Below are 27,758 nucleotides of genomic sequence, written 5' to 3'. Positions count from 1 at the left end.
TTTTAAGATGTTTTCGATAATACTTGATACATATAGAAACACTTATTATCATGCGCGTGCATTTAATTCTCTGCTATCTGTTAATCTTGGATCCATTGTCAACGATTTGAATCCTTGTGTTATCATTTTATCAAATATATTGAGGTCTAATTGTTTTAAATGTCTAAGTCTCGCCATGTGATAAAACTACCCAAACTTAAGTTTGAGCATTAGTGCGGTATACGCAATGATTTAATGAACAATTTTCAAATTTTACGGAAAATGGACGGACAAGTTTCCGTTCTTTTCTGTATGTGTTTCTTGATAAGTGGAATAGATGCAAGAAGAAAATTTATTGACTTCAAGCCAGGGTATGAATATGTGTACAGTTTCAGTGGATATTCGAATGTCAAAGACCTGGGAAAGTTCATTGTCAGTGCAAAGGTATTTTTTTTAAGAAAGGCATAAAATTCTGGATTGAAATATATGATAAGTCCAAGTATATATACATGTATTTATATCTGATGCAAATATCTATCGATTATAATTCAATTCATTCATCATGTTCATCTTGTAACCATGTTATATACTAATGAAGAACATTACAAAATTTTTGTGTGTTAAATTCGTCTTATTTCGGTAATGTTTATGGACAAAATTATTATTTTTATTATGTAAATCCGAATCGAGTTTTTAAAAAAAGGTTCCTATTTCCATATACGTTTCGAGTTAATTAAGCAACAAAAGTGACCTTGACTTTGAACCCAAATCTTACAAGAAACACAGAAGCCTCGGAATTCGCTGCCAACTGAGAGGTCCGTGTTTCCTATGCCTATAGGTCCCAGGAGTGGTCAATGTCATTTCTGTTATCATCTAACTCTAAAAAAATCACCTATATTTATCAAAGATTCTTGAGGACACCCCCCCCCCCTTCGATATAAATCCGTGGGCCTTTTCGACTGTTGAAAACTAAAATTATCTTTCAATGACATATTTGTGATAAAATCTATCCCAACAAAAAAAATTACCTAAAAAAAAACAAACGCTTTATAAAATCTGTCGAACATTACTTTTCGCGAGCCGAAGGTTTTTTGTCCGATTCAATGTGGGTTAGTTGGGAGTGAAGTGGACCGAAAACCAGTTTCTGGAGAGTGAAGCGGACCGCAAACCAGTTTCTGGAGAGTGAAGCGGACCGAAAACCCTTGGCTTGCGAAGATGCCGTACATTCTAAAATATATTTAGAGTGGGGTAGAAATTTTTATAAAATGTTTGTTTTAAGCAAATTTTCTGAATTGATAGAATAGAATTACAGCTGTAGATCTATATCACAAATGCGTCATCCATATATAATTTATGTGAAAAAAAGTCTGAAAAGGCCCCGGGGGTCTATATGGGGGGGGGGTGTCCTAAAGCACCTGTGATATTTATGAACCCAAAAGCGAATTTATTAACCCCCCAGACCAACCTGGAAAACAGTTTTCGTCGTCATTTGGAAAAGACCTTTTTTAAATTTGATTGGGAACGTATTTCTGGGAGAGTTTTGGGAAGGGGGGATGGACTCCGATCCTCGATCAATCTTTGGAAGAGACATAAATATCAGGAAAAGAAGTTATATTTTTAGGTTGACCATATTCCCCCAGCTAGCTTCCCTCCCTAGAAACGTACGCTGACTCTTCCTCGAAAACGCGGATCTTTGTTAATTTGGTATGAAAAGTCATAAGTATGAAGCTTTAGACAACTACTCAATTCAATTTATAATTCCCAAACCATGTGAATGGTACATGAGCTAGGTACAGAAACATGCATATAAAACAACATAATTATATACATACATCATACATGTATAATACAGCGGGTCAAGCAGAGGGTGCTAGCTAAGAAAAGGCCATACTAAATATTATTTAGTAATAAATGTACATTTTTTTCAAAGAATCAACATCATTTTGGCACATGACTTCACAAAACTTGAAAATACTTCGATAAGAAAAAGGTTTTTGGTTCAAATAATCTTTCCAAATATATTAATGATGAATCGAAAATAATTATGAGGTATGCTTGTCTCGGTCATAAATTATGTTACAAAAATGCCTAATTGCTATATTCCTATTTCTGTAAATATTGCTATATATATATATAACACGCTCATTTGGATCCGCGCACATGCCATTGTCAACAACCAATGAAATCGTTAGTGTCAGCGCGGGAAACTAATGTGATGCTGCAATGTTTACAAACATGAACTTGGATCGGTAAGAACCTGAGGCATCTGTCCCTATCCCTACTTTAACAAGAGTTCGTATAAAAAATCTTGATCTGATTTAGAAGTTTTGTATTTTGACAAGCAAACTTATGATTATAATAGGGCCTATGTTTTTCACACTGATGTTCTATGATAATCTATGGCTAAACATTGTTAAAAATGAAAGTTAACGCTTGAGCGAAGGAGTGCAGTGTGTTTGAGATATATTTACAAATTATGGGGCTCCTACTTAACCATTTCATATGTCAAAAAAGAGGAAGTAGGCATGTACATAAGTTACTGTTAAGGTCCATATTCGTGATGAAGTGTCGATATTTATGCCCTCCCTCGAAGAAGGGAGGGCATGTTCATGATGTTGCTTTGGTGTTGTCTGTCTGTCGGTGTACCATCAGTTTCTGTTTATTTTCTTCGAAGAGGTTGAACATATAGAAATGAAATTTGGTATACAGATTTTTCATAAGAATATCTAAGTCAAGTTTTTGTTTTGGGTCCGATCAGGCCATTTTTGACAAAGTTATGCCCCTTGGACTTTGAAAAATTCCAATTATTTGCAGTTTCTGTTCATTAATTTCCTTTGCAGAGGTTGCTCTGATTGAAATTAAATTTGGTATACAGATTTATCATGAGAATATCTAGGTCAAATTCTGTTTTGGGTCGAATCATGCCATTTTTTACAGAGTTATGCCCCTTGGACTTTGAAAAATTCCAATAAATTTGCCGTTTCTGTTCATTTTCTTCGCAGAGGTTGCACTGACTATAATGTAATTCAGTATACTGATTTATCATAAAAATATCTAGATCAGATCTGTTTAAGGTACGATTGAGGCATTTTCTACTAGGGATGGGTATCGCTAAAAATTTCGTATCGCGATATATCACGATTTTTTCCCAAAATATCACGATAATATCATGATATTTTTACAAGCAATTTTTACAAAGATTTTTAATGAATTTTCATTATTTTTCTTAAAATATTCTAGAAAAACAAAATTTCGCTTTTTTGAAATTTTTATGTACATAAAATTAATCATGTTTGGATGGTAAGATGCCATTCTTTCCACCTTTTACAACATTTTTTAGACTTTCTATGATTGTAATTTGGAAGATTGAACAAATAAATGAATAATTTCTGGACTTTATAATATGTACCTGAATACCGGTATTTAGGTCTCTGTATCACGATACGTATCACGCAACAAAAAATCGCGGTATACCGGTATATCGATAAAATCACACATCCCTATTTTCTACACAGTTATGTCCCTTGCATTTGAGGGAGTCTCAGGGCATAAGTACAAACATCTCCTGTTCGAATTTTACTTAGGATAAAAACATTACTAGGCTGGGCAATTGCCCATAGATATAGTGATACTCTGATGTGCGTGGCACTGATCCAGTTTATTTTTTTCCTTTGTTAAAAATTTTATAGGTAAAGAAAATATTAAGGTTTAAAATGTAACATATATTATGATCGGATCAAACACCCTGTATGTCCCTGAGGCTATTAGCATAGCTTGAAGTAAAAACTAAAAACCGAAAGTTCAAACAGCTGGTTAAATTATGCCCAAATGTTCATTGGCATAAAGAAGAGAAAATTTGTTTCATTCCCTTTGTAAAGGGACTAACTTTTAAATGGTCGTTAAACAGCAGAGTGTGGATAAATGATTACATAAAATATTTAATCATTCATTTCAGTTCCCTCAAGTTGCTCACACTGCAAAACTTGCCAGTTACATGTATATAGTTGCAAGTAATTTGTAAATGTATATGATTCAATAATGAAAAAATCTGCTAAAAAATCTACATGTATCAACTGATATCAACACAACTTTGATTTTTAGGTTGGTTATATCAACATCAGACAAACGACCGATGGCCAAGAGCTTGCTCTGAGAGTACATGCCTTTCACTTCTCATCCGCCAAAGATCCAAGTAAGCTTCTAGTATTTACACTATAATGAAAAGATATTCTTGTGATAATAAATTGCATACAGAGAAAATATGTAAAACATTGACTTACAAGCTAGTGCATAAACTACATGTCTTTTCGGTATTTAAGGTTATACACATGTATACATGTGAACTAAAATAAACAGTAACAAATTTTGATCACACCAGGGCTCCCACTGGACCAAAAATATTTTTCGCCACTTTTCGTGACAGAAGGAAAGGCATACTTACCACTGCTTACATCTGATTTCTCGACAATGCAATGCACTTTATGTTATTCATTTTTTTTATTATCTTTATCATAGACATTGATTTAAAATTGTAATGTTTAAAGCTTATGGTAGTATCCATTAAAAAAAAAACTAATGTTGGAATCATAAATTAATTTTATATTAATTGATATCAGCCAACTCTTGACAGAAAATGTCCTCTAGTTTATATATATTTTTTGCCTGGGAAGGGAAGGGGGGGGCTACAGACCTAGAAAATATATCTGACATTTTTTAAAAATGGAAATTTTCATCATTTCATTAATTAAGAAAAATGAGAAAAGAAGTATACTTAAAAAGTAATGAAAATTAGGTTTAAAACTTGACTTTATTTATAACAACTTGGAGACTCCAGGGTTTAATATGCAAGCTCATGTAATTGCAAATAATTCAGTGTAATTAACTAAGACAATTCTGTTTCCAAACCAATTTCTTTTTCACTCTTTGTCAGTTTATGGTATAATGTGCACATTTACAATTTTCATTAGGTAAAATTTGAAGCCATTGTTTACAATTTTCGTTCATCATGTTTCCCTATTTTCGGTTAAAAAAAAAAACGATCTACATAGATCCAGAGTTTGTTGATAAAAATCTTTTATTTACTAACTTCATCTCCCAATAACACTTTATCCCCCCTTGTTTAATCCAAATTATATTATTTCAAGTAGTTATGTAACCCTTTATTGCTCCAGGCTAGTTACCTAGTCAGCTGTGTTCGTTCAAGCGAGACATGATTCCCTACATGTAGGTTTCAGTTTTCACACCTCTGCTGCATTAAATAAACAAGAGGACTTATCTGTATACATTGAATAAATAAAGGAGCTAAACCAGGACTACACAAATTTTGTACATGGTACATCTAAAAAATTCATTTTCCCCACTTATGAATTTCTTTTCGCCACTTTTCAAAAAAATTCGCAATTGGCGACAATGGCGAATCACAGCTCGAGCACTGGATCACACACAAAATGTTTTTGTTATCCTATTACAGTAAAACATGATTATAATGAAGTTCTAGTAAGCTTCAATTTATAATAAGCATGTTTTACTGAATGTAGTATGTAATTACCTTAATTTAAGAAAATGTTAATCCTGCAATGAAAATTTGTTTTTACACTTTGTAGATATCCATGGAGCAGACTTGGATTTTTCAAAATGGTAAGAGTGTGAATGGGTCAATTTACCCTAAGCATATTGTTAGCTAGAGTCAGAATTTTGACTTCATTTCTCTGTGAATGTCTATGGCATGAATAGATAGTCTATTCAAGACTGGACCCAATTTAAACCTGGTCAACTTCTTTAAGCAGCTTCTTTAAGTAGTATGCAATACAGGCTGTTAAAGGGGGAGGAAATAAGCACCTCCTTTAAATTTACCTGGTTTTAGAACCTCTGTCAATCATCTGAAATTAAGCCTGGGATTGGATACTTTGATTTGATTGACATTTAGTTTGCTGCTGTTGTGTATATCTTGTGTACCTTGTCTGGAGATCGAACCGACCATCGAATTAACTTTCAGACTTTTGATGCCTACCGCACTGTATGCCAACATGATAAAGAAGCAATCAAATCGTTCTTTTCTTTTTTAATTCATAAGAATATGCCATGAATATAATCAATCTATCAAATAATTAAATAAATGACAAGAAAATCATGGCTATATAATATATATTATAAAATTAATTTTAAAAGGGAGGATTTCGTATCACGATTACAATCGATAATTTTAATTTCCGTGTCAAAACATGAGTTAATGTACATTTATTCCTCCATTAATTAGCAAAATAAACCGACCTGCATTTGAAGCTAGTATCATGGAATTAAATAAAATTATTTTTTAAAACAAGTATGACAACATTGTAACATTGTTCATGAGTCAAGCGAATTTATATTTATAAGACAAACTTGCGTTTTCTTCGAGACATGGTGACCAAATTACGGTGTAATTATAAGTTTTAGAAGAGAAATTACTCGGAATTTAACATCTTGCGTTGTTTTGTATTTAATATTTGACATTAATAATGAATTCCTAAAGAAAATAAAATGATGCAGATGATTCCATTCCCGCTTCATAGCTGTCGGGGAATCAACCCCAACCATACGTTATGGAAAAATCAAGTAGGGTTTATCTTAAAAAGATATTTATTTAGACAATAATATTTCTACTTAACATTTTATTCTCAAAACATCGATTCTAAGTTTCATTCTTATTTACGTAGAGACTGTTTTATGATTCACTTTCTTCTTTCGATTTGCGTAGATGACGTGTAATTTGAATTATTTACTTCCCTTTTTGTCGCCAGATTACAACGACAGATTTTGATGCTAAATGTATTTTCGTTATTACACTTCATTAAGAAACATACTGTATGTAAAAAAAAAATGTCGAATTATTAAAAATATTAATTATTTTAAAAGAAAGAAATAGAGAAGGATTCTGTCTGCAACAAAAAATGCTTTATTTCGCATTTCAATTCATGAGCTAAACATGAAAAAAAAAAAACGGCCTCGGTTTACAAAGTCGTAGGAAAACACATACAGGTAATACACTCAGGGTCTCAGGTAACATCCTGTGTATATAGGTAGTATACACAAACCAGCGTCGTTCCCTCGGGGGCTTCTCAGCCGCTTCGATTAAGCTCCACCCCACACCAAACTTACCTGAGGAAAACCGTACGGTTGAAAACCTCGGCCTTTAAGAATTGATTCAAGCCACTGTATACATGTATTACTGATTCCAGTTCTGATCTGTCAATTTTAACTTCTTTATTAATTTTTTTTCTTTAATTTGTCCACCTAGAACATAATACTCATATTTTGATATCCTATTTTTGGTAAGCTAAGTATGCAAGCTGTAAAACGTTTTGTACGAAGATGGATATAGTGAATTTATACACATAGAAAATATTTTGGAGATCCTCATCAAAATATTTTATAAAAGTTTGACAGTTATAATAAATACTGATATAACAAGTTTAAGGATATGGCAAACAGATTTTTATCCCATACAGATAAAAAACAAAAAAAAAAAAAAAAACAACACATTTATATACCCGGTATTTTAAAACAAATTTACAACAATCTTAGACTTGAAAATATTAAACTGACATTATTTTTCATCATGTTCATACAGTGTATGTACTTATACTTAAAATTTAAATTTGAAATTTAAATGTTTTGCAAACTTTACTGTTTTTACCTCAGTTTGTATTTAATAGGTAAAATACAAATATTTCTGTTGGGATAAGATGCTTCTGTATAATATTTTTAAGGTTCTCATTTGTCATCTCTGGAAATGGGGAGATAACTCAAGTATACCATGCAGCTGATGAAGATGCTGAAGTGATTTCTACAAAGAAAGGCTTTGCTGCTTTGTTTGCATCCAGACTGCATGACAAAAATGAAGTAAATTTCTTTCATGTTGAGAAATTCCATTTTCCTGCCTGTAATTTTTGTTTTTGATTCTCATTGCTAGTCTTTTTGTCATAGGTTCCAGGAATTGTTCAGAAAGATTTCTTCACATATAAAGTCACAGAAAAGGGCCAAGAGGGTAAATATATATTTAGAGGAAATTTTAACCAATTTTTTCTTACAGGAAGTTGCTAAAACAAAGGTTTTTATCATGCAAAGAACTTTTATGGTAGTTTCATTTGATGTCATGAATGCTTTGATTTAAGGTGAACACAATGCTACGTACAATGTCTCAAAGTCAGACACAGGTCTGAAGTTCCAGAAGATCAGGCACAATCATCCTGTTAAAAATGCCAGAGCTAATTATGAGAAGGTAACACTTAATTTTACACTTTTTAATTTTTTTACAAAGTGTGTGCCAAGTTTATATTTGTTGTATTTTATATATGTTTGTCTTATGATTTTATCAGGTGCTCTATTACCATGACTCACTTGGAACTGTACATAAGGTGGACATCACTGAAGATTTTAAGTCGCCCAAATCACCACCAGGGTATGTTTGAGAGCACTTGTATGATATATGTCAGGAATGTTGTACCCGGTACATATTTTGATTTAATACATATGAAACTGTTGCCTTGAAGATAATTCAACTGTTCTGTTTATTTATTAGCAATGCATGTTAAAATTTCTAGGTTTGATCCATACATTGGGATGAGGAACATTCCATCAATGAGTAAATTGGGAACTATAGGTATGCATGCATACTTTAGATTTACTATTCAATTTTATCATTCATTTTGAGAGCAATGCATTTTCTTCTTTTAACTTTTTTTTTTTTTCTTGAATGTATACATGTTCCATTCTGGAAAAGGGACTTTAAGAATTACTCTGTTCACCTTTAATAGTATTATAGGAGATATTTAATTTCTGCTTTGTAAGAACTAAAATTCATCATGCATTCACTGCAGCCTCCCCAGAGATGAGCTATACAAGTCAGGGTGGACTAATATTCCTACACAGAGAACTCATGAAAGAGAAGTGGAAGAAGCCATCTGGAAAGTTGGTCACTGCTGGATTAGAAACCCAACAGGTTGTGCAATTGTGCAATTATGATAGAACAATATGTGAATTCCTTCAATTTGAAAACTATTTAAAAACAAGATTAAAACCCTGTTAAAGAATATTTTAATGATCAAATATTTTTCTGTTTTGATGTTTCAAGAAATTTATAGGTTTTACAAGTGTTTTACAAGTTGATTGGATAATTTTCTTGTCAACAGATGGAAGAAAGGACAGGAACCTATAAAAATATCTCAAAGGCAAAAGAAGAAATTTATGGAAATGTAACCTGTTTGCAACTTCATACAGAAGGTAGGAAATCAAAAGGCTAGATACAAAGCCATCTTTATGTGTTCCTTTTCTTTGTATTTAGATCTAGGAAAGTAAAATGTGCAGAAAATTGTTGAAAAAAATAAACATTAATTTTTAGCCACAGTATTTGGAGGTTGCTTTCAAAACATTGTCAAGATTCTGAAACAGCTACCAGAGGATGGTCTAAACCATTTAGCAGATCATCACTTCTATTCCTATACTAAGCAGTAAGTTAATAATTAGAATCCCTAGCTGTTAGCATGATAAGATTATTTTGTCATTTTTAAGTAAGAGTTTTATAATTGGTGCATCACGAATTGAGTTTAAATTTTTTTCCCCTGAAAAGAAATGCATTGGAAAAAGAGGTGTCAGGATATATTGTTGATGCTTTTGGAGTGTTGGGAACAAAGTGGACACAAGAACAGTTCGCTTTGAAAATACTGAGAAACCCAGATCCAAACTCAGATCTTGTAAAGAGGGTGCTAACCCACATTATTGCAGATGAAAAAGCACCCAGTGAGGTAAATATACTTCACATTACCATTCATTAAATCAAAACTTTACTCGATTGTTACATAATTAGCCATGAAAAATGTGAATTTTTAAGATTTTGGATACAAATTTTATAAGCATTAAACTTTATTCCCGAAAATATAATTATCTTCAAAAAATGTCAGGAAATACTACTTAATAGCATCTGGATTTTTACGCTGTTTCTGTTTCTTGTAGTTTTCATTCTAAAGCATAACTTATGCACTCTATTTTATCATTTATTCTTGCAATGTCATATTACGGGTTCATGACCTAAAGTTTTGTGATGTTTTGAAGGTGTTACTGAAGACACTAGAAGAAGTGGTATTCAGAAGAGATAAATACCCTGAGTCTCTATACAGTGGAGATGTTCACAGTCGTCTGATGTTGACAATGGGGGCAGTGTGTCAGAGGCTAAAACAGGAAGGACAGTCAGACAGGGCACATAGCATCATTGACCGAATCCATGATCAACTTGGGATGCATGGTCAGTCCTTAGATTCCTCTTTGATAAAAAGCGTACAGTGTAATTAATGGAACATTATGAGATAATGTAAGAAATTAAGAGGTTGTGGGCCATTCGTGCATACAAGTAAGAATTACCAGGTTTCTGGAAGGCCCTTGAAAGGGAAATCTCAAATTACTAGAATAATTAGCTGTCAGAGAAAGTTAATGATACCACTGAATGAAAACTACAAATGCTATCTGTGGGACTTTCAGATCCCTGGGAATACCGCAAGAAGAGATCCCTGATGTCGGAGGCTGTACGTTCCATTTATGATCAACACAAAGTGATTCTTCTGGAGGCCCTGGGCAATGCTGGACTGGATCACTCCTACCATTACATTGTGTCCCACATCAACAGCTCCAACTCCCCCTGGGTCAAAAGAGCAGCCTGTCATGCTCTGAGAAAATATGGTCACAAACAGGTAAAGATGAGGCTTTCTTTTTTAATTCTTAGACCTTTTGTCCTCATCTATAGCTTTCTACTTTTGTCTGTAACATTTTGTATTAAGTAAACCTTTGCACCGCTTGTTTTGATTGGGGTTGACATAGACCTATGTCTGGTACTTTATAATTCTACTTCAAGGTAACATTACATAGATCAGACCTGGGGTCAATTACTTTGAAATGTTATGCATTACAATTACTATTAATTATTTTCATATGAAGAATAGTTCAAGTTTTATTTTTTAAAAAATGGCAAAATACAACACATATTTTGTGTGAATATTTTAACTCATTTCCAGGCTTCAGAAGTCTTACTGCATTCTGCACTGCATGATGAAAACCAAGAAGTTCGATATGAAGCATCTCTGTTGTACATGGCTCATCCCCATGGCAAGGTGATTGCCCCAATAAATGGAAGGTAGGTCTTCATATTTATAGTAAAATAATCTGTAAATAAATATGACTTTCAACCATTTTCAAAACCAATTTTTAGAAGAATTTTTATAAATCAACTTTTTTTTTTTTTCGGAAACAGGGACGTCAGTGACCCGTATAATGCAGGGATAGAACTGCTGGATTTTTCCCATGATCGCATCAGGACCAAACGCTCCTCCCCCGACAAGAGATTCAAAATACATGCCACCAATGTTGACTGGAGGAAAATGATAGGTTCCCCTGATGTAGGGGCATCTTTTGGAGTTGTATTGAAGAACACATTGGATTTGAAAATTGGTAAACTTCTTTTCTTCTGTATTTGTTGAAAAATAGAAAAAGAAGCAAAATTTGTATTGAAAGCAAATTCCTTGTTTGTGTTTTTAGCCCCTCTCACAAGTGAGATGTCTTTGGAAGTGCATGATGAATCGTATGCTAGAATTCACTTGGGAAATATTGGAGTGAACATGGACTTTTTTGTAGCCAGAATCTGTTTCAAAGGAGGATCTACATACAACATCAACATTTTAAAGGTTTTTATACCCCCTGCAAACGAAGTTTGGGGGGGTATATAGGAATCACCTTGTCTGTCTGTCTGTCTGTCTGTCCGTCCGTCTGTGCAAACATGTCCGGTCCATATCTTTCTTACGGAGGGACATTAGAATCTACTACTCTACACAAAGATTGCCCATGACCTAAGGGTGTGTCATGACCTTGACCAAAGGTCATTTGGGGAACTTCAAGGTCACTGGAAGAAATATTTCATAATTTGTGTCCGGTCGATACCTTTCTTACGTATAAACTTGGTAGGTTCTCATTTCACACAAAGATTGCCCATGACCTAAGGGTGTGTCGTGACCTTGACCCAAGGTCACTTGGGGAACTTTAAGGTCACTGGAAGAAAAATTTCATAATTCGTGTCCGGTCGATACTTTTCTTACGTATAAACTTGGTAGGTTCTCATTTCACACAAAGATTGCCCATGACCCAATGTGTGTCATGACCTTGACCCAAGGTCATTTGGGGAACTTCAAGGTCACTGGAAGAAAAAATTCATAATTGGTGTCCGGTCGATACCTTTCTTATGGATAAACTTGGTAGGTTCTCATTTCACACAAAGATTGCCCATGACCCAAGGGTGTGTCATGACCTTGACCCAAGGTCATTTGGGGAACTTCAAGGTCACTGGAAGAAAAAGTTCATAATTCATATTTGATACATATCTTTATTATGGAAAAACTTACTTCTGAGAAACCCAGTGTTTTTGTAGTTTTCAGTTCTAAAGCTCACCTGAGCCGAAGGCTCAAGTGAGCTTTTCTGATCACATTTTGTCCGGCGTCCGTCTGCAATCTGTCCATCTTCTGTCTGTCCACTCTAAATTTTTCATCATTTTCGACTTCTTCTCAAGACCCGCTGGGCCTATTTCAACCAAACTTGCCACAAAGCATCCTTGGGTGAAGGGGATTCAAATTTGTTCAAATGAAGGGCCAAGCCCTCATTCAAGGGGAGATAATTGGGAATTAATGAAAATTTGGTGGTATGTTTTAAAAATCTTCTTCTCAAGAACCACTGTGCCAGGAAAGATGAAACTTATGGTGAAACATCCTCAGATAGTGTAGATTCAAGTTTGTTCAAATCTTGTCCCCCGGGGGTAGGGCGGGGCCACAATGGGCGACCAAAGTTTTGTATAGAAATATATAGGAAAATTCTTTAAAAATCTTCTTCTTAAGAACAGCAAAGCCATGATTGCCCATATTTATATGGAAGCATCCCCAGGTAGTGTAGATTCAAGTTTGTTCAAATCATGACCCCCAGGGGTAGGGCGGGGCCACAATGGCCGACCAAAGTTTTATATAGAAATATATAGGAAAATTCTTCAAAAATCTTCTTCTCAAGAACAGCAAAGCCATAATTGCTCATATTTATATGGAAGCATCCCCAGTTAGTGTAGATCCAAGTTTGTTCAAATCATGACCCCCGGGGGTAGGGCGGGGTCACAATGGCCGACCAAAGTTTTATATAGAAATATATAGGAAAATTTCTTTAAAAGTCTTCTTCTTAAGAACAGCAAAGCCATGATTGCCCATATTTATATGGAAGCATCCCCACAAATGCTAGTTTGTTTTCATGACCCCGGGGAATAGGGCAGGGATCCACAATGTCGGAGGCTGTACGTTTTATATAGGAATATATAGGAAAATTCTTTAAAAATCTTCTCAAGAACAGCAAAGCCATAATTGCTCATATTTATATGGAAGCATCCCCAGGTAATGTAGATCCAAGTTTGTTCAAATCATGACCCCCGGGGGTACCATTCACAATGGCCGACCAAAGTTTTATATAGAAATATATAGGAAAATTCTTTAAAAGTCTTCTTCTTAAGAACAGCAAAGCCATGATTGCCCATATTTATAGGGAAGCATCCCCAGGTAGTGTAGATCACAAACATGACCCCCGGGGGTAAAGATGATGGCCTACCAAAGTTTTATATAGAAATATATAGGAAAATTCTTTAAAAATCTTCTTCTCCTCAGCAAAGCCATAATTGCTCATATTTATATGGAAGCATCTCCAGGTTGTATTAAGTTTCTTCAAACACGACCCCTGGGGGTAGGGCAGGGCCGCAATGTTTTATATAGAAATATATATGAAAATAAAAAAAAACTTCTGTCTCAAGAACAGCAAAGCCATAATTGCTATATTTATATGGTAAGCATCCCATAGTGTAGATCCTGGTTTGTCAATTGACCCCCGAAATGTTATGCAGGCCCACAATGGCCGATTAAATTTTATATAGAAATATATTCAAAACTTTTAAAAATTTTTTAAAAAAAAGCCATAATACTCATATTTATATATGGATTTGTGTGAATATTTTAACTCATTTCCCCCATGGCTTCAGGGCCAAACTTTTGGATTTAAACTTTTCATAGTATGAAAACCAATTTCTACTTTTTCCTTGTCACAATGCTCGGGTGAGCATGTGCTCATCCCCATGGCAAGGTGAACATTGCCCCTGTGTCGCATTTACTAAAAAGGTAACATTGCCCTAGTGTCTTTACAAAAAGGTTTATAGTAAAATTGCTTTGTAAATAAATGTAACTTTCAACCATTTTCAAAACCAATTTTTTAGAAGAATTTTTATAAGATCAACATTTTTTTTTTAAAGAATTTACTTCTAACAGGGAAATGAGATGAGAAACATTGAACAGTATGCCAAGTCCTATGATAGAGATGTGGCTGTTGTAGCAAACTCTCTGGCAGCAGGAATTAACCTGTTCTTGGATGTTATCACTGGTAACTACAGCATGAAGGCCACCGTCAGTCAACTCATGGAGGCACTGGAAAATCTCTCAGACAAGGTATGCACAAGACGAGGAACAAAACTGACAGAAGAAATTTAGTAATGCATCCTTTTCATGTCTTCATCATGTTCATATATATTTGGTTTAATCTTTGAATTTTGAAGAAGATATGATCACCTACTTACATTGAAAGGATGTTGACAGCTAAAATGCCAGAAGTCTCATTAAAATCAACAAATGTTAAATCATTTAAAAAAAACAGCTTTTTTTTTGCATGCCTGAAATATCCAAGAATTTTTCCAAGAAATATTCAAGAATTTTGTGATATCTTTCTGTTTTTTAGCTCACCTCTGACAAGTGAGATGTCTTCACATTTTGGAAGTGCACGATGAATCGTATGCTAAATTCACTTGGGAAATATTGGAGTGAACATGGACTTTTTTGTAGCCAGAATCTGTTTCAAAGGAGGATCTACATACAACATCAACATTTTAAAGGTTTTTTTTGTTGTTCCTTAACATTGCTCTCTGTGTCGCATTTACTAAAAGGTTTGTTCCTTAACATTGCCCTTTGTGTCGAATTTACAAAAAGGTTTGTTCCTTAACATTGCCCTTTGTGTTGAATTTACAAAAAGGTTTTTTGACCCCCGGGGGTAGATTAAATTTTTACATAGAAATATATAGAAAATTCTTTAAAATTTTCTGGAATGACAAAGCCATAATTCATCTTGATGAGCAGTGATGTGAACATTGTTCAAATATGATTGTAAAGAATTTACTTCTAACATAGAAATATATAGGAAACATTCTTTAACAGTATGCCAAAGCCATAATTCCTATTTATAGAGATGTGGCTGTTGTAAGTTTGTTCAAACTCTCTGGCAGCAGGAATTAACCTGTTTTACTTGAAATATATATTCTTTAAAAATCTTCTAACTACAGCATGAAGGCCATAATCAGTCAATTTATATGGGCACTCAGGAAAATCTCTCAGACAAGGTATGCACAAGACGAGGAACAAAACTGACAGAAGAAATATATAGTAAAATTCTTTTCATGTCTTCATCATGTTCATATATATTTGGTTTAATCTTTGAATTTTGAAGAAGCTCAGGTATGATCACCTACTTACATTGAAAGGATGTTGACAGCTAAAATGCCAGAAGTTTTTAAAATATATACAAATTCTTAAAAATCATTTTTAAAAAATAGCAAATTTTTTGCATGCCTGAAATATCCAAGAATTTTTCCAAGAAATATTCAAGAATTTTTTGATATCTTTCTGTTTTTTTCAACACTGGCCATATTTTTGTATTTATGGAGAGCTAGTTTTTCTATTTTAAATTTTAATGTACAGTATTAGTTACAGAAAATTTAAACCATCAAGTTGTTAATAAAAGTTGTCATGAATATTTAATTAATGGCTAACTAGATTTATTTGCAGAATTTCTTTATAAATTCCTGGTACATATATACTTCTTTTTTTTTTTCAGGTGTCCTCAGTAATAAACCGTACAACAGAGGCTATGGACAGAGTTGGACAATATGACCCAGATGACCTTCCCCCAGGCTTTATACCGGCTCACCACTTCATTGACAGAATCACCCGAGTTTTAAATGATATAAGAACTCATATCATTGGCTTCAGAAATGTAAGATTTCAGTTGCACATTCTCCTTTAAATTTTTTGGCACACTTTTTACAATAGACTGAATATGTAAATGTGTGCATGTAGCTTGATAAGTGATGTACTTTTACAAAATCTTTGGTTATAAACCAAATCTGCTTAAAGTATAATTCAGTCAAACTTTTATCTTCAACTCAATGGGACAGAGAAAAAACAGAGAGATATCTGAGATCCCATGATATTTAGGCTAAAATACTTTAATCTGTGTGACTTATCCATGATGCTTGAGATATCCATATTTGAGATACTGAAGCTCAACTGTATTATTTGGATGAGCAATACAGTTAATACAGAGATATGCAAGTACATGTATATTGGTCTGTCACTGTAGGAAGTGGAGGAGATGGTTCAGTTGATGCTACCTCAGCAGGCAAAGTTTCTTTATGACGCTTTGTTGGATGTACTGGGTGGTCTGACCCAAATACCCAGGGATCCAAAAACAGCCATAATGTCAATAGGAAATGGAGTTGTATCGTAAGTACATGTAACTGTATCAGTTGAGCCGCTATCTGTATGTAAAATTGTGATCTCTATAGGGTTTTGAGTTCATACAACAGGCAGTTTTAAAATAAAATGTTTAAGACGATAAAACAGTCTGATAATCTGAGTCTCTATTTGTTTAGGATCGGGAAAGCTGTCGAAAAACTGGTGGCTGCAGTTGATTATCTTCAGGAATCTTGTTTGTTTGAGAGAGGTTTGTGGTTCTGTAGCCATTGCTTGTACATGTACATGGTATTACTTCCAGACTTGACCCATTCAAGTATGTTTACAACAAAAACCTTTTCGTTATTTCAGAGGAGAAGCCTTATTGGTTTGATCTGAGCAATCTTCTGTCTGAATTTCGTGACTTGGCTGTTTTTGCCAACTCCTCCATGACCTTGGCTGGTTCTGAATGGTTAAATGAGACAACAGGGGAAGACCAAATAAAGATATTAAGCCAAGCCAGGCATACCACTGTAAGACTATACATCTCTTACAATTACACAGAGTGTTCAATAAGAAATAAAGATTTTGTTTTGATTTATTATTATACCCCCGCAAACGAAGTTTAAAACTGCTATTCGGTTACTGGGATAAAAATATTTTTCATATCACCATGTCCATTTCCCTAATTTAATTACCGTTAGGCTTGCTCTAGTGGTTCACAAATAGTAGATTTGTTTTGTTTTGTTTAATTGATTTTGTCCGGACCGTTTCTCAGAAACTGTTGGATGGATTTGTCTGAAAATTTATACACTTATTATTTACCATATGAAGGTGTGCACCTGGTATTTTCACCGTGATTGGATGATTTTTCTGCATTTTACAGGCGTTTTTTTCTTTTTTATTTTGTTGTTTTGTTTGGCTCATAACTAGAAAACTATTAGACTTACAGTCATCAAACTTGGACAATTTATGCATCTTGGGTAGAAGGTGTGTCACAACCTATTTCAAGGTCACTGTGACCTTTAATTTAAGTGATTTTTTTAAAAAAACTTATTCTTTAAAATTTTAAATTTCATAATCCTAAAAAATGTAAAAATATAGTTGTATCCTTATTAAAAAATGCTAAATTAAGTAAAAACTTATTTTTTCATCATATACTTTACAGCAAATTCTGTAACAAATGTTAATTTTTTGAGAGGAATTCAGTTTGTCCCATGGGCATAATTATCAAGCACTGGTCAAGGTTACCTGATTTTCTTGCACCCTAACCAATTTATGATTATTGAACAATATTTGATGGGCGTATCATGCTGTGGCAGGGCACTTTATTAGACAATAGTGAACACCTCTTACTAGATCCATAAAATATTTCTGAATTGGCACCTACTCTGAAAAACCCAGCGGGGGTATTTGTCCCGATTGGACAGTTCTAGTTACCATTATAACTAGTGTTGGCATATTTTGCCATTCTTGACAAGTTTTTGGGTAATATCTGTCACCGGTTAACCGGTTAACCGGAAGTAGAAAAAAGGCTGATTTTTGCATTAAATGACAAAGATATCGGTTAATAAAACTGCTATTCGGTTACTGGGATAAAAATACATTTTTCATATTTCATAATATAAAATACGTATAAAATAATTTTTATGTCATTTGTAAATGTAAATTGACACATTTCCCTAATTTAATTACCGTTAGGCTTGCTCTAGTGGTTCACAAATAGGATCGATTTGTTTTGTTTTGTTTAATTGATGGCTTTAATTGCCAGGGGGTACGCGTTTTGAAAACCTGAGTTATAATTACCTAACTTTAATAGACCTGTGTTAGAGAAACATATACATGAAGAAGATGCCGCCGCTTTTATCAAGAGCTTGGAAATATTGTTACAGAACGCGAAATCTGCCAAATTCAAATTATGTAAATCGGATTTGTCGTATACGGGTGGAACTACAAATATGCTAAATGATTTTAGATTGAAACATGATTCGATAACCAGCGACTTGCAGAAGACTCAACGATTTTATTTTTGAGTTTATATTTGTAAATAAAGTTCATATATCTTATATTTGTTGTTTATTTCTACCAATAAGTAAAAGGATGAGATTAAATAAATACGGAAACTATAGCATAAAATCATCCGAGTAACCGGGAACTCGATCGGAAGATTAAGCGAGTAACTGGTTAATAAAAACCGTCCGATTTGCTAACACTAATTATAACCTGAAATAATGTTAAAAAGGGGAATGTCTTCACATGTAGTCTAGATATATGTATTTTTTAATGAATATTCTTAGAAAGTCAGTGTCATTATAAAGTATTTATAATCATTAATATATTATTAGGGTTCAGTTAAGCAAGAGGTATTGGACAACTTTAATTCAGTGATCAAAGATTTGCTAGATACACTGGAAAGCTTGGACGGGGTAGGAGATAGTTTTCTATACAGATACTTCAGGGTATTCAACATGGTGAAACTGGCCAAGAAGGCCAACAATGTACTTAACACAGGGTATGTGTCCTCTTTACCTCTCTGTGTATACCTATTTGCTTTTATAGTCAGTTTTCATTGTATGCCATTGAAACATCCTATTTGATTCTTAACCACTTTCAGTTATGAGACAGCAAGAGCAAAAGTAGAATCCATATTTGGACCGAGAACCCACCGAGATTTCCCAGGACAGATAAGACTGAGTGGACAGGGCTGTACTGGGAATGGACTGTATCCGTCTACACTGGGGAAAATGGGGGTAGAGGAGTATGACCACACTGGACTTGATTTGTCTGTTGCAAATGGAGAATATGTAAGTTTCTTTACCTAAAGAGAGTCAGAAAATAGAGCAATATGAACATATGTAAAATTTTTTAAAGAATTGTATTAAGTTCCCATTTTTGTGAAATTAGTGTTCATATGTAAAATTTAAAATGTACTAGTTTTTAGGCTATCTAAATTTAATTCCCTGGTTCTCAGGCCAATTTTCTCCAAAACAGATGCGGGAGGGCGGCATTTTACTTTTCATTTTATTGGCAATAAAGTAGATGAGGGAGGTATTTTTTTAATTCTAATTTCAGAATTTTCTTTAACATAAAAATAATTTTTTTAATCACAGATATACTTTCCATTTCTGGTTTTCCATTGCTTAACAGAATTGTATTAAGTTCTCATTGTAAATGGCTACATTTTTGTGAAATTAGTTTTTTTCTCGTTCACAATACCATCTTTTTATTTTATCAAAAATACAATAGAATTGGCAATGCGGCTACCTCAAAACGGATGTGCGCGGGCCTGAGAACCAAGATTTCAATTTTATATGGCCTTATATGTAAAATTTTTTAAAGAATTGTATTAAGTTCCCATTTTTGTGAAATTAGTGTTCAGCTATTAAGATTTATTATTAATTTCCCAAACAGGTAGTGGCCCCGTTTCCGGGCACAGTGTCTCTTGAATCTGTAGGGGGTAACACAGTGGTTCTAGTTCCATCAGAGGGCTCCCTAAAGGACATTGTTATTTACATGTCAAACATAGAGCCCAACAGTACTATCTCTGTGGATGACAGCAGAGCTGTAAGTCTCTATACAGAATTGTTAAAATTATGATATTTAAATTTAAAAAGTGAAATAAGCATTTGTCAATTGAATAAAGTCGCATTATATTGGTCTTTCAAGGATTGGAATGATAATTTTGAGTCTTATGAAATGTTTGACAATGTTTAGGTTATTGGTGGCCAAGTATTAGGAACAGTCAACAGTACTCATTGTGAGGATCACATTCACTTGTCCTTTAAGAAAGTGGGAGCATCATACGTTGATCCTACTCGCTTCCTAGAGAAGGCCTACCCCACTCTGCCTACCTGGGTACAACAGTGTGATGACTACAAACTGGTGTTCAAGGTTGGTGGGAGAGAGAGAGAAAGAGAGAGACACACCCACACAGAGAGAGAGAGAAAGAGAGAGAGAGAGATTTTCAATAGAATAGCCACATGTATTTAAAAAGTCTGGTAGTAGCTTAATTACTGACTTCATTGTATATTATAAATTATATATACTTATTTAATGAAAGAGTGATACTAATCATGTGACCTCTTTTCTCAGACCAACACAGTGGCTGCTGGAGTGATAGTGGGGACCAGTGGTCAGTCGGTCAAGGACAATGACCCAGTTATGGAGAATGTGGCCAATCTCACCTTTCCAGCAGCTCCCTCTACATCTTATGATCCAGATGACACACAGTCTATCAAAGGTAACCTGTACATTAGTACTTGTCTGGATCTTATTGTAGTCTTCTTTATCATGAATGGCAGCTTCATTGGTTGGTTATATATTTTATCAGGAGACGGTCAGAGTTTTTACTCGGTGGTGAAGAGTAAAGTGGGGCTTGTAGGGAATGATGTGGATTCAGGAGAGGACACTTGTTCTACATCTTCTTCAAACAGTAAATCAGGTAAGTGCTCTAAAACTTCAGGTCTAAAATGGTTCAAACTTTCATGTTTCCCAAGCTACCATTCAAGCACACTTGTTCTTGTCAGTTGTGCTGTCTTTCGAAGGCACAATATGGCCATCAGTTATTTTATTCCACCAAACATTTTAATGTACCAGTAGTTTTTCACATAAGTCTGTGTCTCTGGAATCATATTCTGTTGAATATAGTATTATATTTAGAATTTTTGGCCTTGCAGGGATGTTTTCCACACTACTTTTGAAAGCTGACACTTTCCTACAAAAGTACAATTTGAGAAGACTGAAATTTGGAACCATAATAGAGTTCCTGGATAAGTTCAACATGACTACCAGTAAAGAAGCATTGAGAGGAGTTGTAACGAGCATAAAGGTGCTGAAAACAAATAGGAAACGTGTTTATATATAGGAACCTGTAATGATTTGTGAAATAATTCTCTGGAAGATTATTTTCCAATTTCAAACAAAAGTTTGTAGCAAAATGACATTTATCATGTGGAATTGTAGTAATCTTTTTAATATATTCACAGGATATGATAAACAACAAACCTTGTCGCAATCCTAGTGAAATGACGGAGGACCAGCTATTTATGGAACTTACACAACAAGGAAAAAATACCTCTGGTTCCAGAGAGGACATGGTTGCTCGCCTGATGACCCAGTATCTAGGTCAGGACAAACATTTACCAACATCAAATCTCAATTTTGTTGAAATATTTTCTTTCTTTTTTTTTTATTTCCATTCAAAGGACTCCATTTTATTTTGTACAGATTGTCCATTGCTGGCTTTCACTATGCCAAGAGATGTGTACTGTACATATGACAGGAACTGCCTAGGAGTGGAGTGCTGCGTCAGTCTAGAGTTGTCTTTCTTGACCAGGACATACAAGATTTGGGTAAACATGGACCACTGTTCCTCTCCAGTCAAACTCTACATGGGCGTCGGAATGAATTCATACCAGTTTGACCTGTCTAGTGCAAACTTTGATGGTAAATTTACAACCAACAATTTGACTTCCTCTGAAACTTCAATTGTAAAGGTTTACCATTTTTTATGGGTAATGAATATTTACCCACAAATAGCAGATATATTCTGTAAAAAGGTTCTTGTAAGGTTCTTCAATTTTTAATTGTGTTTTATTAGAGGGAGTGGGAGACAAAAATAAATTTCTTTTCTCTTTTAATTTAGGTGTAGAGGGAGACATCATTGTCAATGACACATTAGATGCATTTCTTGGAGGAGTATCAGTGAAGCTGAAGTGAGTAGCTTTTCAAATGAGGATTGAAGGATTGTGAATGTTTTGACAAGCCATTTAAGAGCCTAATATTGGGGTTCATTCCTGTGTTGCTTGAATATGTTAAAAAAAAAATTCCAGAAATTCAGGCTTGAGAATAATTTTTACTTTTTCATAGGTATGGTGTGTTCAAGGGAGAGAATGCCACCTTGGTGACACTAGCAGCTGGACTGTGTAGTAGGAGTGATCCTGATTATTGTCCTAGATTTGTGACACTTTTGGACAGAGCCATCTTCAGAAACCCTCACTGTCTTCCCGATGGATCGTTTATTTGGCCTGAAGGTAATGTGAAAAGCCAGAAAAAGGGAAATTACTTCTGTTCTATTTGATAGTATGTTGACTGTCTTATAAATTGAATTTTTTAAAAGATTATAAAGATTATGAAAGTTATTTTCAAGATCTGTGAAATATGTTTCAGTGGATTACCAGAGTTTGTTAAGGAGAGAGGCATCATGGAGAAACATTAAGCAGTCGGGTAAAACGTTGGCCAAAAAAGCTGTATCAGATGTTGATGCCGAGTACCTCCAAGAACTGGGATTGACAAAGGTGATAATGAAAGAATTAATAAAGTTAAAAAATTTAGTTGTGAAGAAAAATATGTACACACAAATGGTTTGCCATTAATCAAAAAGAACACATAAAATATCTTGATTTCTTTCTCTGTAGAGCATGATTTATGAAACAGGCCCGTGCCCTAGACCAGGCATTATGACAGATGGCCAGCTCAGGTCAGCCTTGGAAGCCAGAAACTTGTCACCAAATGGAACTAGAAGTGAACTGATTTCCAGGCTTACCCAGGATAATTATGGTATGCCACATGTATTATTGAAATGATAATTAAAAACCATTATATTCAGTAGATAATGTTTTATATACATTTTGAAAAGGGTTTACAAATTTAATATACTAGTAGTTGCTTGAAGTTAGTTGTGCAATTTGTGCAATTTATTTGCATTTAAATTGTAAAGATAAATGTATTTTCCATGTTTTCAGCATGTGCTAATGCCACACTTCCCACGATAAGTAACTCAACTATTGCCAGCATCATTCACTATTCCATTGATCCCGATTGCTTAAGGATTGAAACTTGTGCAGACATTGCTCTTAATCTCAGTGGCAAAATCTACTCCAAATCTCTCAAGACCACGTTTGATGTGGAACCGTGTAGCTTTTTGTTGAAAGTTGAATTTGAAAGAAGAATTTTGACTAGAATTTTGCTATCTTACAGCTGGGGTAAGTAAATGTACATGTACCTAAGATCTTAATCAAATCTATTAAAGATTGTATATTTTTTCTTTGTATCTATGTAAATGTCTGTCAAAAGTATGTATTTTAAAAATGATATTATTTCAAATTAATTTTGGTTTTAGGCTCTGAAAAGATCATTCAAATTTCTCCAAATGTCAAGATCAAGTAAGTATCTGGTAGCAGATTTATTTACATGTATTTAATCTTTTGAATGGAAAGATTTATGGGTTGTAAAAATAAGCTTCATACAGTAGTTATCCAATACATGAATTTGCTTTTGAAGGTATACACTAGATCGTGATGTTGCAAGAGGAGTGTATATCCTGGATTTGGGACTGGTTGTTTGCCCTCTGTCATCTGGATGTATTATAGATGGATTTTTCCTGGAGGATTTTGAAATACCAGTACCATCTTGTGGAGATTTTGTACTCCCAGGTATTCAATTGCATTTCGGAACATCCATAATTTAGATTTGTTAAGTTATTAAAGGTTGTGCAAAACACGTAGAGAGATTCGGAACTGAGTCTGACACACAAAATGAGAATAAAAACTAAAAAAAAAAAGAAAAACAATTACTGTAGAAGTACATTTTCCATGTTGTATTAATTTACACTATGTACAAGGTCACAGATTTTCAGTGAAATTTTTCCCATTGTACTTAATATACATGCAAGGCATATAAGGAGAATCTAAGAAATCTGTGTATTTTTCTATCCACAAATTAAACAGAAATAGAGATTCTGTAGAATTTTGAACCCAAGGAAGAAAGAATGTTTACAGTATGTTGACAAGGGAAAAAAAGAATTTTAAACAATTGATTTCTTTTCCAGGAGATGGAACGATAAATGGATTGCTCAATTCCATCGGAGGCAAAATGACAACGGAAGCCTTTGAACTTGTGCTGAAGAAATTTAACATACAAGTAGCTGTTTTAAAATATTCTTGTGCATTCATGGGAGTATTCTTTCTTTTTAGAAATTATTTGTAATTTATGCCCATGTTTCTTGCAGCATGTGTTAAAAAGTGAGACATGCGCTTTGCCAACAGCACCAGCAGGTGAGGGAAATGTCTCTTCACCTTTTGTGCTCGCAAACTTGTGTATTGAATTTGTGACAAAATCTGCTGTCTTGTGTTTTTATCAGAAATGTTTTATCAATTTTTTAGAAAACAGGAAGAAATATTTTACCTTTCTTTGAGTTGTCAGGTTGTTTGGCACAGCATCTTGGTACACTTTATTTCCAGGAACTCCATCTAACTGTTTCTATTGATATTAGGTTGCACCAACACACTAGATGTGGACAGTAATCTGCCTGCCACTGTCCAAGACATGGTGACCTGCCAGCTGCCCTGGGGGTGCTATGGGGTCCAGTGCTGTCTGGACTTGGCCTTCCAACTTCCTCTGGGGGACATAGTTACAGCCAAGAACTTCTCCTTCTGGTTTATAGTGGATCCCTGCGACTTCAGTATAGACATCGGGTTAGGGGGGCTTACACTGTTGAAGTCTACCTTCCTTGAGTATGAATTCGGTAGGGAACACTTGTTTTAAGGATAGTGTGAAAATGGTTTGACTAAAAAAGTTAAAGCATATTGCATAGATAAACTCCATTGTATACAATAAAGAATCATAAAAAGAAGAGAGAAAAAATCATGGAGAATATTTTACTGGATATTTTCAAGGAGTAAAGAAAAAAATTAAGATGTTTAGAAATTAAAATGTTTATGAATATGTAAAATACATGTGTCACTTTGTTTTAGATGTACATGCATAATGCAACACTATTGTTATTATTATGCTGACTGTTGTAATTATTTATGCGGCAATCTGTTTGACTTTTTCCTAAATATACATGTTACACATGCAGCGCACTTGCAAGAACTCACAAAATCTTCATGCTAAAATTGTTTGCATGCTTATTTATTTTGGTTACTAGTTCTCTGATGTGGTTTAACACTCATCTTTATTTTCTGTTTTGTTAGTAAGCCTTATTTTTTGCAGACGGACAACAATTTTCTTTTACATCCTTCAATAAGCCATATAAAAAAGCGTTTTAATGACCCTATGAAATCAGTTCATCAACCTGTATGCAATTATGTAAAGTTTGTTGTACACATTTTTTTGTTTAACTGTTTTCAAATAATATTTTTTTCCGTGTGTATAAATTAAGTTTATATATTTATTAAAATTCAACTATGTACGTAAGGCATCACAAATTTTCATCCCCGGCGTGTGCATTGAAGAATTTGTTCAGTAAATAAAGCCGTGCAAAAATATGTGTTATAAATCCTTAGTATGCGAGAATAGTAGGGTAGGGGTTATATAGAGACAAACTGACAGGAAGCATAATAATATGTAATATACAGACTTTTGTTGATGTTTAAATCACATTTTAGTATATTTTTCGATTCATGTCTACATACATGTGTATCTCTGATATGGTTTACAGGAATAAACATATTTTTTAGGGACAACAAAGACAATAAGCCTAGGAACGGGGAGTCCAGCACCTGTACAAGTCATGTAAGGAAAATTTTTTTTTGTTTAATCCAGGCTTATACAGCCATACAATATTGTTACACAATTACTTATTATTATTATAGATACTCAATAGCACAGAGGGGTGTAAACCAAGGATATACAGTTGATGTTAAACTGAAAATTTGTTTGAATTTGGATGGTCAGATTTTCTGTATTCCAACCAGTGAACTTCATTTCATGAAACAAGTGGACATTCCTGTCTGTCAATCCAGATCTCTAGTCAACTTTAACAGTAAGTTTTATGTGACAAAAAGACTTTTACCTGTATTGATTATATATTTAAGTTTTCACTTATATAAATGTCTTTGAGGAACAGATAATTTAATTTTTTATAAAGAATGAAATGTATCCATATCTTCATCCTTCAATAGCCTTTACCTTGCAAAATTGGGCACAGGGTGTGAATGTGAGTCTGACAGAACAGCTGGATTCAGGGGCATTAGCCATGTTGTTAGAACAGCTCAATCTGACCCAGTTCTTCAGCAGCCAGAAGTGTGACAGGACTAGGAGTCCCTACAGCCCATCTCTGATGGGATACCACAATGGTGAGATTAAATGCCACACGTCAGTTAGACGCTCACTAATGAATTTTAATCCCAAATCTTTTCAAGTCTTGACGTAAATGTAGCATCAATCTTTTGCATGCTGCCATTGGTAGTGATGTTTTATTCTTTCCTATCAGTCTTTGGTAAATTAGAAGAAAGTATAATTGTTATGGATATCTGATATTAGTGTAGGAAAAAAATCAAGGAATTTTTTATTTTCAGTGTGCCCCCGTACCATTAATTCCCTGCCCGCCAAGGTTCCTGACCCTATGACCTGTTACATCCCGGAGTACTGTACAGGAATTGACTGCTGTGCTGATCTCCCAACACTGGGACTTGGCCTTCGGTCCTATGTCTTCCTAGATTTAGAAAGGTTGGAGATCCGGTATGGCATGGAAAATGTACAAAGAACTGTGAAAATAGCAGATTACACTTGGGGTAAGGATGTAATGTTGTGTCTAATAAACTGATTTCCATAAAAATGCCTTTCTTACAGTTTAGAGTGAAATTAGTCAATTCATAAAAAAAAAAAAATAATATTCATTATTATATATATCTAATACATGGAAACTTATTTTTCAGGACAAGAAAAGACAATCTCTGCAGCTGGTGACCTCATTAAATTAAGGTACATTAACTTACGATACAAATTGTGAAATCTGCTCATCATACAACATACCATATTAGCAGAATTTTTAGTGAGGATTTATTTTGACATTATGAGGGAAGGTGCTGAGATTGCTAAAATTGAATATCGGTAACAATTAATTGCGTTTCAGTTGTAATGGCTTCTTTAGTGAGCTTTTTAATATTGCTAAGATTACTTCTCGCTAAAAATAAAATACCTATTTTTAAGGACAAATCACCAAATTTGCCTCTCGCTAGAATTTCCACTTATATGGTATATGACTTTTTAGTTTCATAAAAGTAAGCCATAGGATATTAATTTTCTTACACAGATTCAGCATTTCAAAAATATCTGACACAGACTATATCTTCAATGCCAATGTGTATGCATGTTTGGAAGGGTCAGGACAGTGTGCCATAGATATTCCTGTCTTCCAGAATACACGTCTACAATCCTCAACAACAGGAATATCTACCCAAAGTA

At 34.2% G+C, this 27,758-nt stretch overlaps 1 protein-coding gene and 1 long non-coding RNA gene across 2 annotated transcripts in view; both read left to right on the top strand.

Annotated features, from left to right (window-relative positions):
* Positions 1–235: 235 nt before the first annotated feature.
* Positions 236–27,758, top strand: part of LOC134244450 (uncharacterized) — a 126,261-nt gene continuing 98,738 nt past the window's right edge. Inside the window, 47 exon segments of the mRNA XM_062726712.1 lie at positions 236–423; positions 4,081–4,171; positions 5,583–5,616; positions 7,728–7,860; positions 7,945–8,005; positions 8,133–8,239; positions 8,337–8,419; positions 8,562–8,620; positions 8,838–8,959; positions 9,150–9,240; positions 9,359–9,467; positions 9,587–9,761; positions 10,069–10,258; positions 10,492–10,700; positions 11,022–11,140; positions 11,258–11,454; positions 11,542–11,687; positions 14,340–14,516; positions 15,952–16,110; positions 16,477–16,619; positions 16,769–16,839; positions 16,941–17,101; positions 18,914–19,080; positions 19,183–19,372; positions 19,980–20,132; positions 20,283–20,459; positions 20,661–20,808; positions 20,899–21,009; positions 21,245–21,396; positions 21,554–21,692; positions 21,795–22,013; positions 22,213–22,282; positions 22,437–22,600; positions 22,737–22,864; positions 22,985–23,126; positions 23,312–23,551; positions 23,689–23,731; positions 23,850–24,001; positions 24,397–24,488; positions 24,577–24,622; positions 24,841–25,092; positions 26,030–26,084; positions 26,165–26,334; positions 26,474–26,647; positions 26,870–27,085; positions 27,230–27,275; positions 27,607–27,755. Of these exon segments, the coding sequence (XP_062582696.1) occupies positions 262–423; positions 4,081–4,171; positions 5,583–5,616; positions 7,728–7,860; positions 7,945–8,005; positions 8,133–8,239; positions 8,337–8,419; positions 8,562–8,620; positions 8,838–8,959; positions 9,150–9,240; positions 9,359–9,467; positions 9,587–9,761; positions 10,069–10,258; positions 10,492–10,700; positions 11,022–11,140; positions 11,258–11,454; positions 11,542–11,687; positions 14,340–14,516; positions 15,952–16,110; positions 16,477–16,619; positions 16,769–16,839; positions 16,941–17,101; positions 18,914–19,080; positions 19,183–19,372; positions 19,980–20,132; positions 20,283–20,459; positions 20,661–20,808; positions 20,899–21,009; positions 21,245–21,396; positions 21,554–21,692; positions 21,795–22,013; positions 22,213–22,282; positions 22,437–22,600; positions 22,737–22,864; positions 22,985–23,126; positions 23,312–23,551; positions 23,689–23,731; positions 23,850–24,001; positions 24,397–24,488; positions 24,577–24,622; positions 24,841–25,092; positions 26,030–26,084; positions 26,165–26,334; positions 26,474–26,647; positions 26,870–27,085; positions 27,230–27,275; positions 27,607–27,755 (6,394 nt within the window). The 5' untranslated portion in view covers positions 236–261.
* Positions 12,576–13,002, top strand: LOC134244441 (uncharacterized). The gene is made up of 2 exons (XR_009987224.1): positions 12,576–12,608; positions 12,765–13,002. It is a non-coding gene; the product is annotated as an uncharacterized LOC134244441 (long non-coding RNA).

Source organism: Saccostrea cucullata, unplaced genomic scaffold, assembly GCF_032062105.1.
Source record: "Saccostrea cucullata isolate Sc308-1 unplaced genomic scaffold, CSIRO_AGI_Scuc_v1 ctg359, whole genome shotgun sequence".
Lineage (NCBI taxonomy): Eukaryota > Metazoa > Mollusca > Bivalvia > Ostreida > Ostreidae > Saccostrea > Saccostrea cuccullata.
The sequence above is the reverse complement of the archived record's forward strand: the minus strand, read 5'-3'. Positions and strand labels throughout refer to the sequence as shown.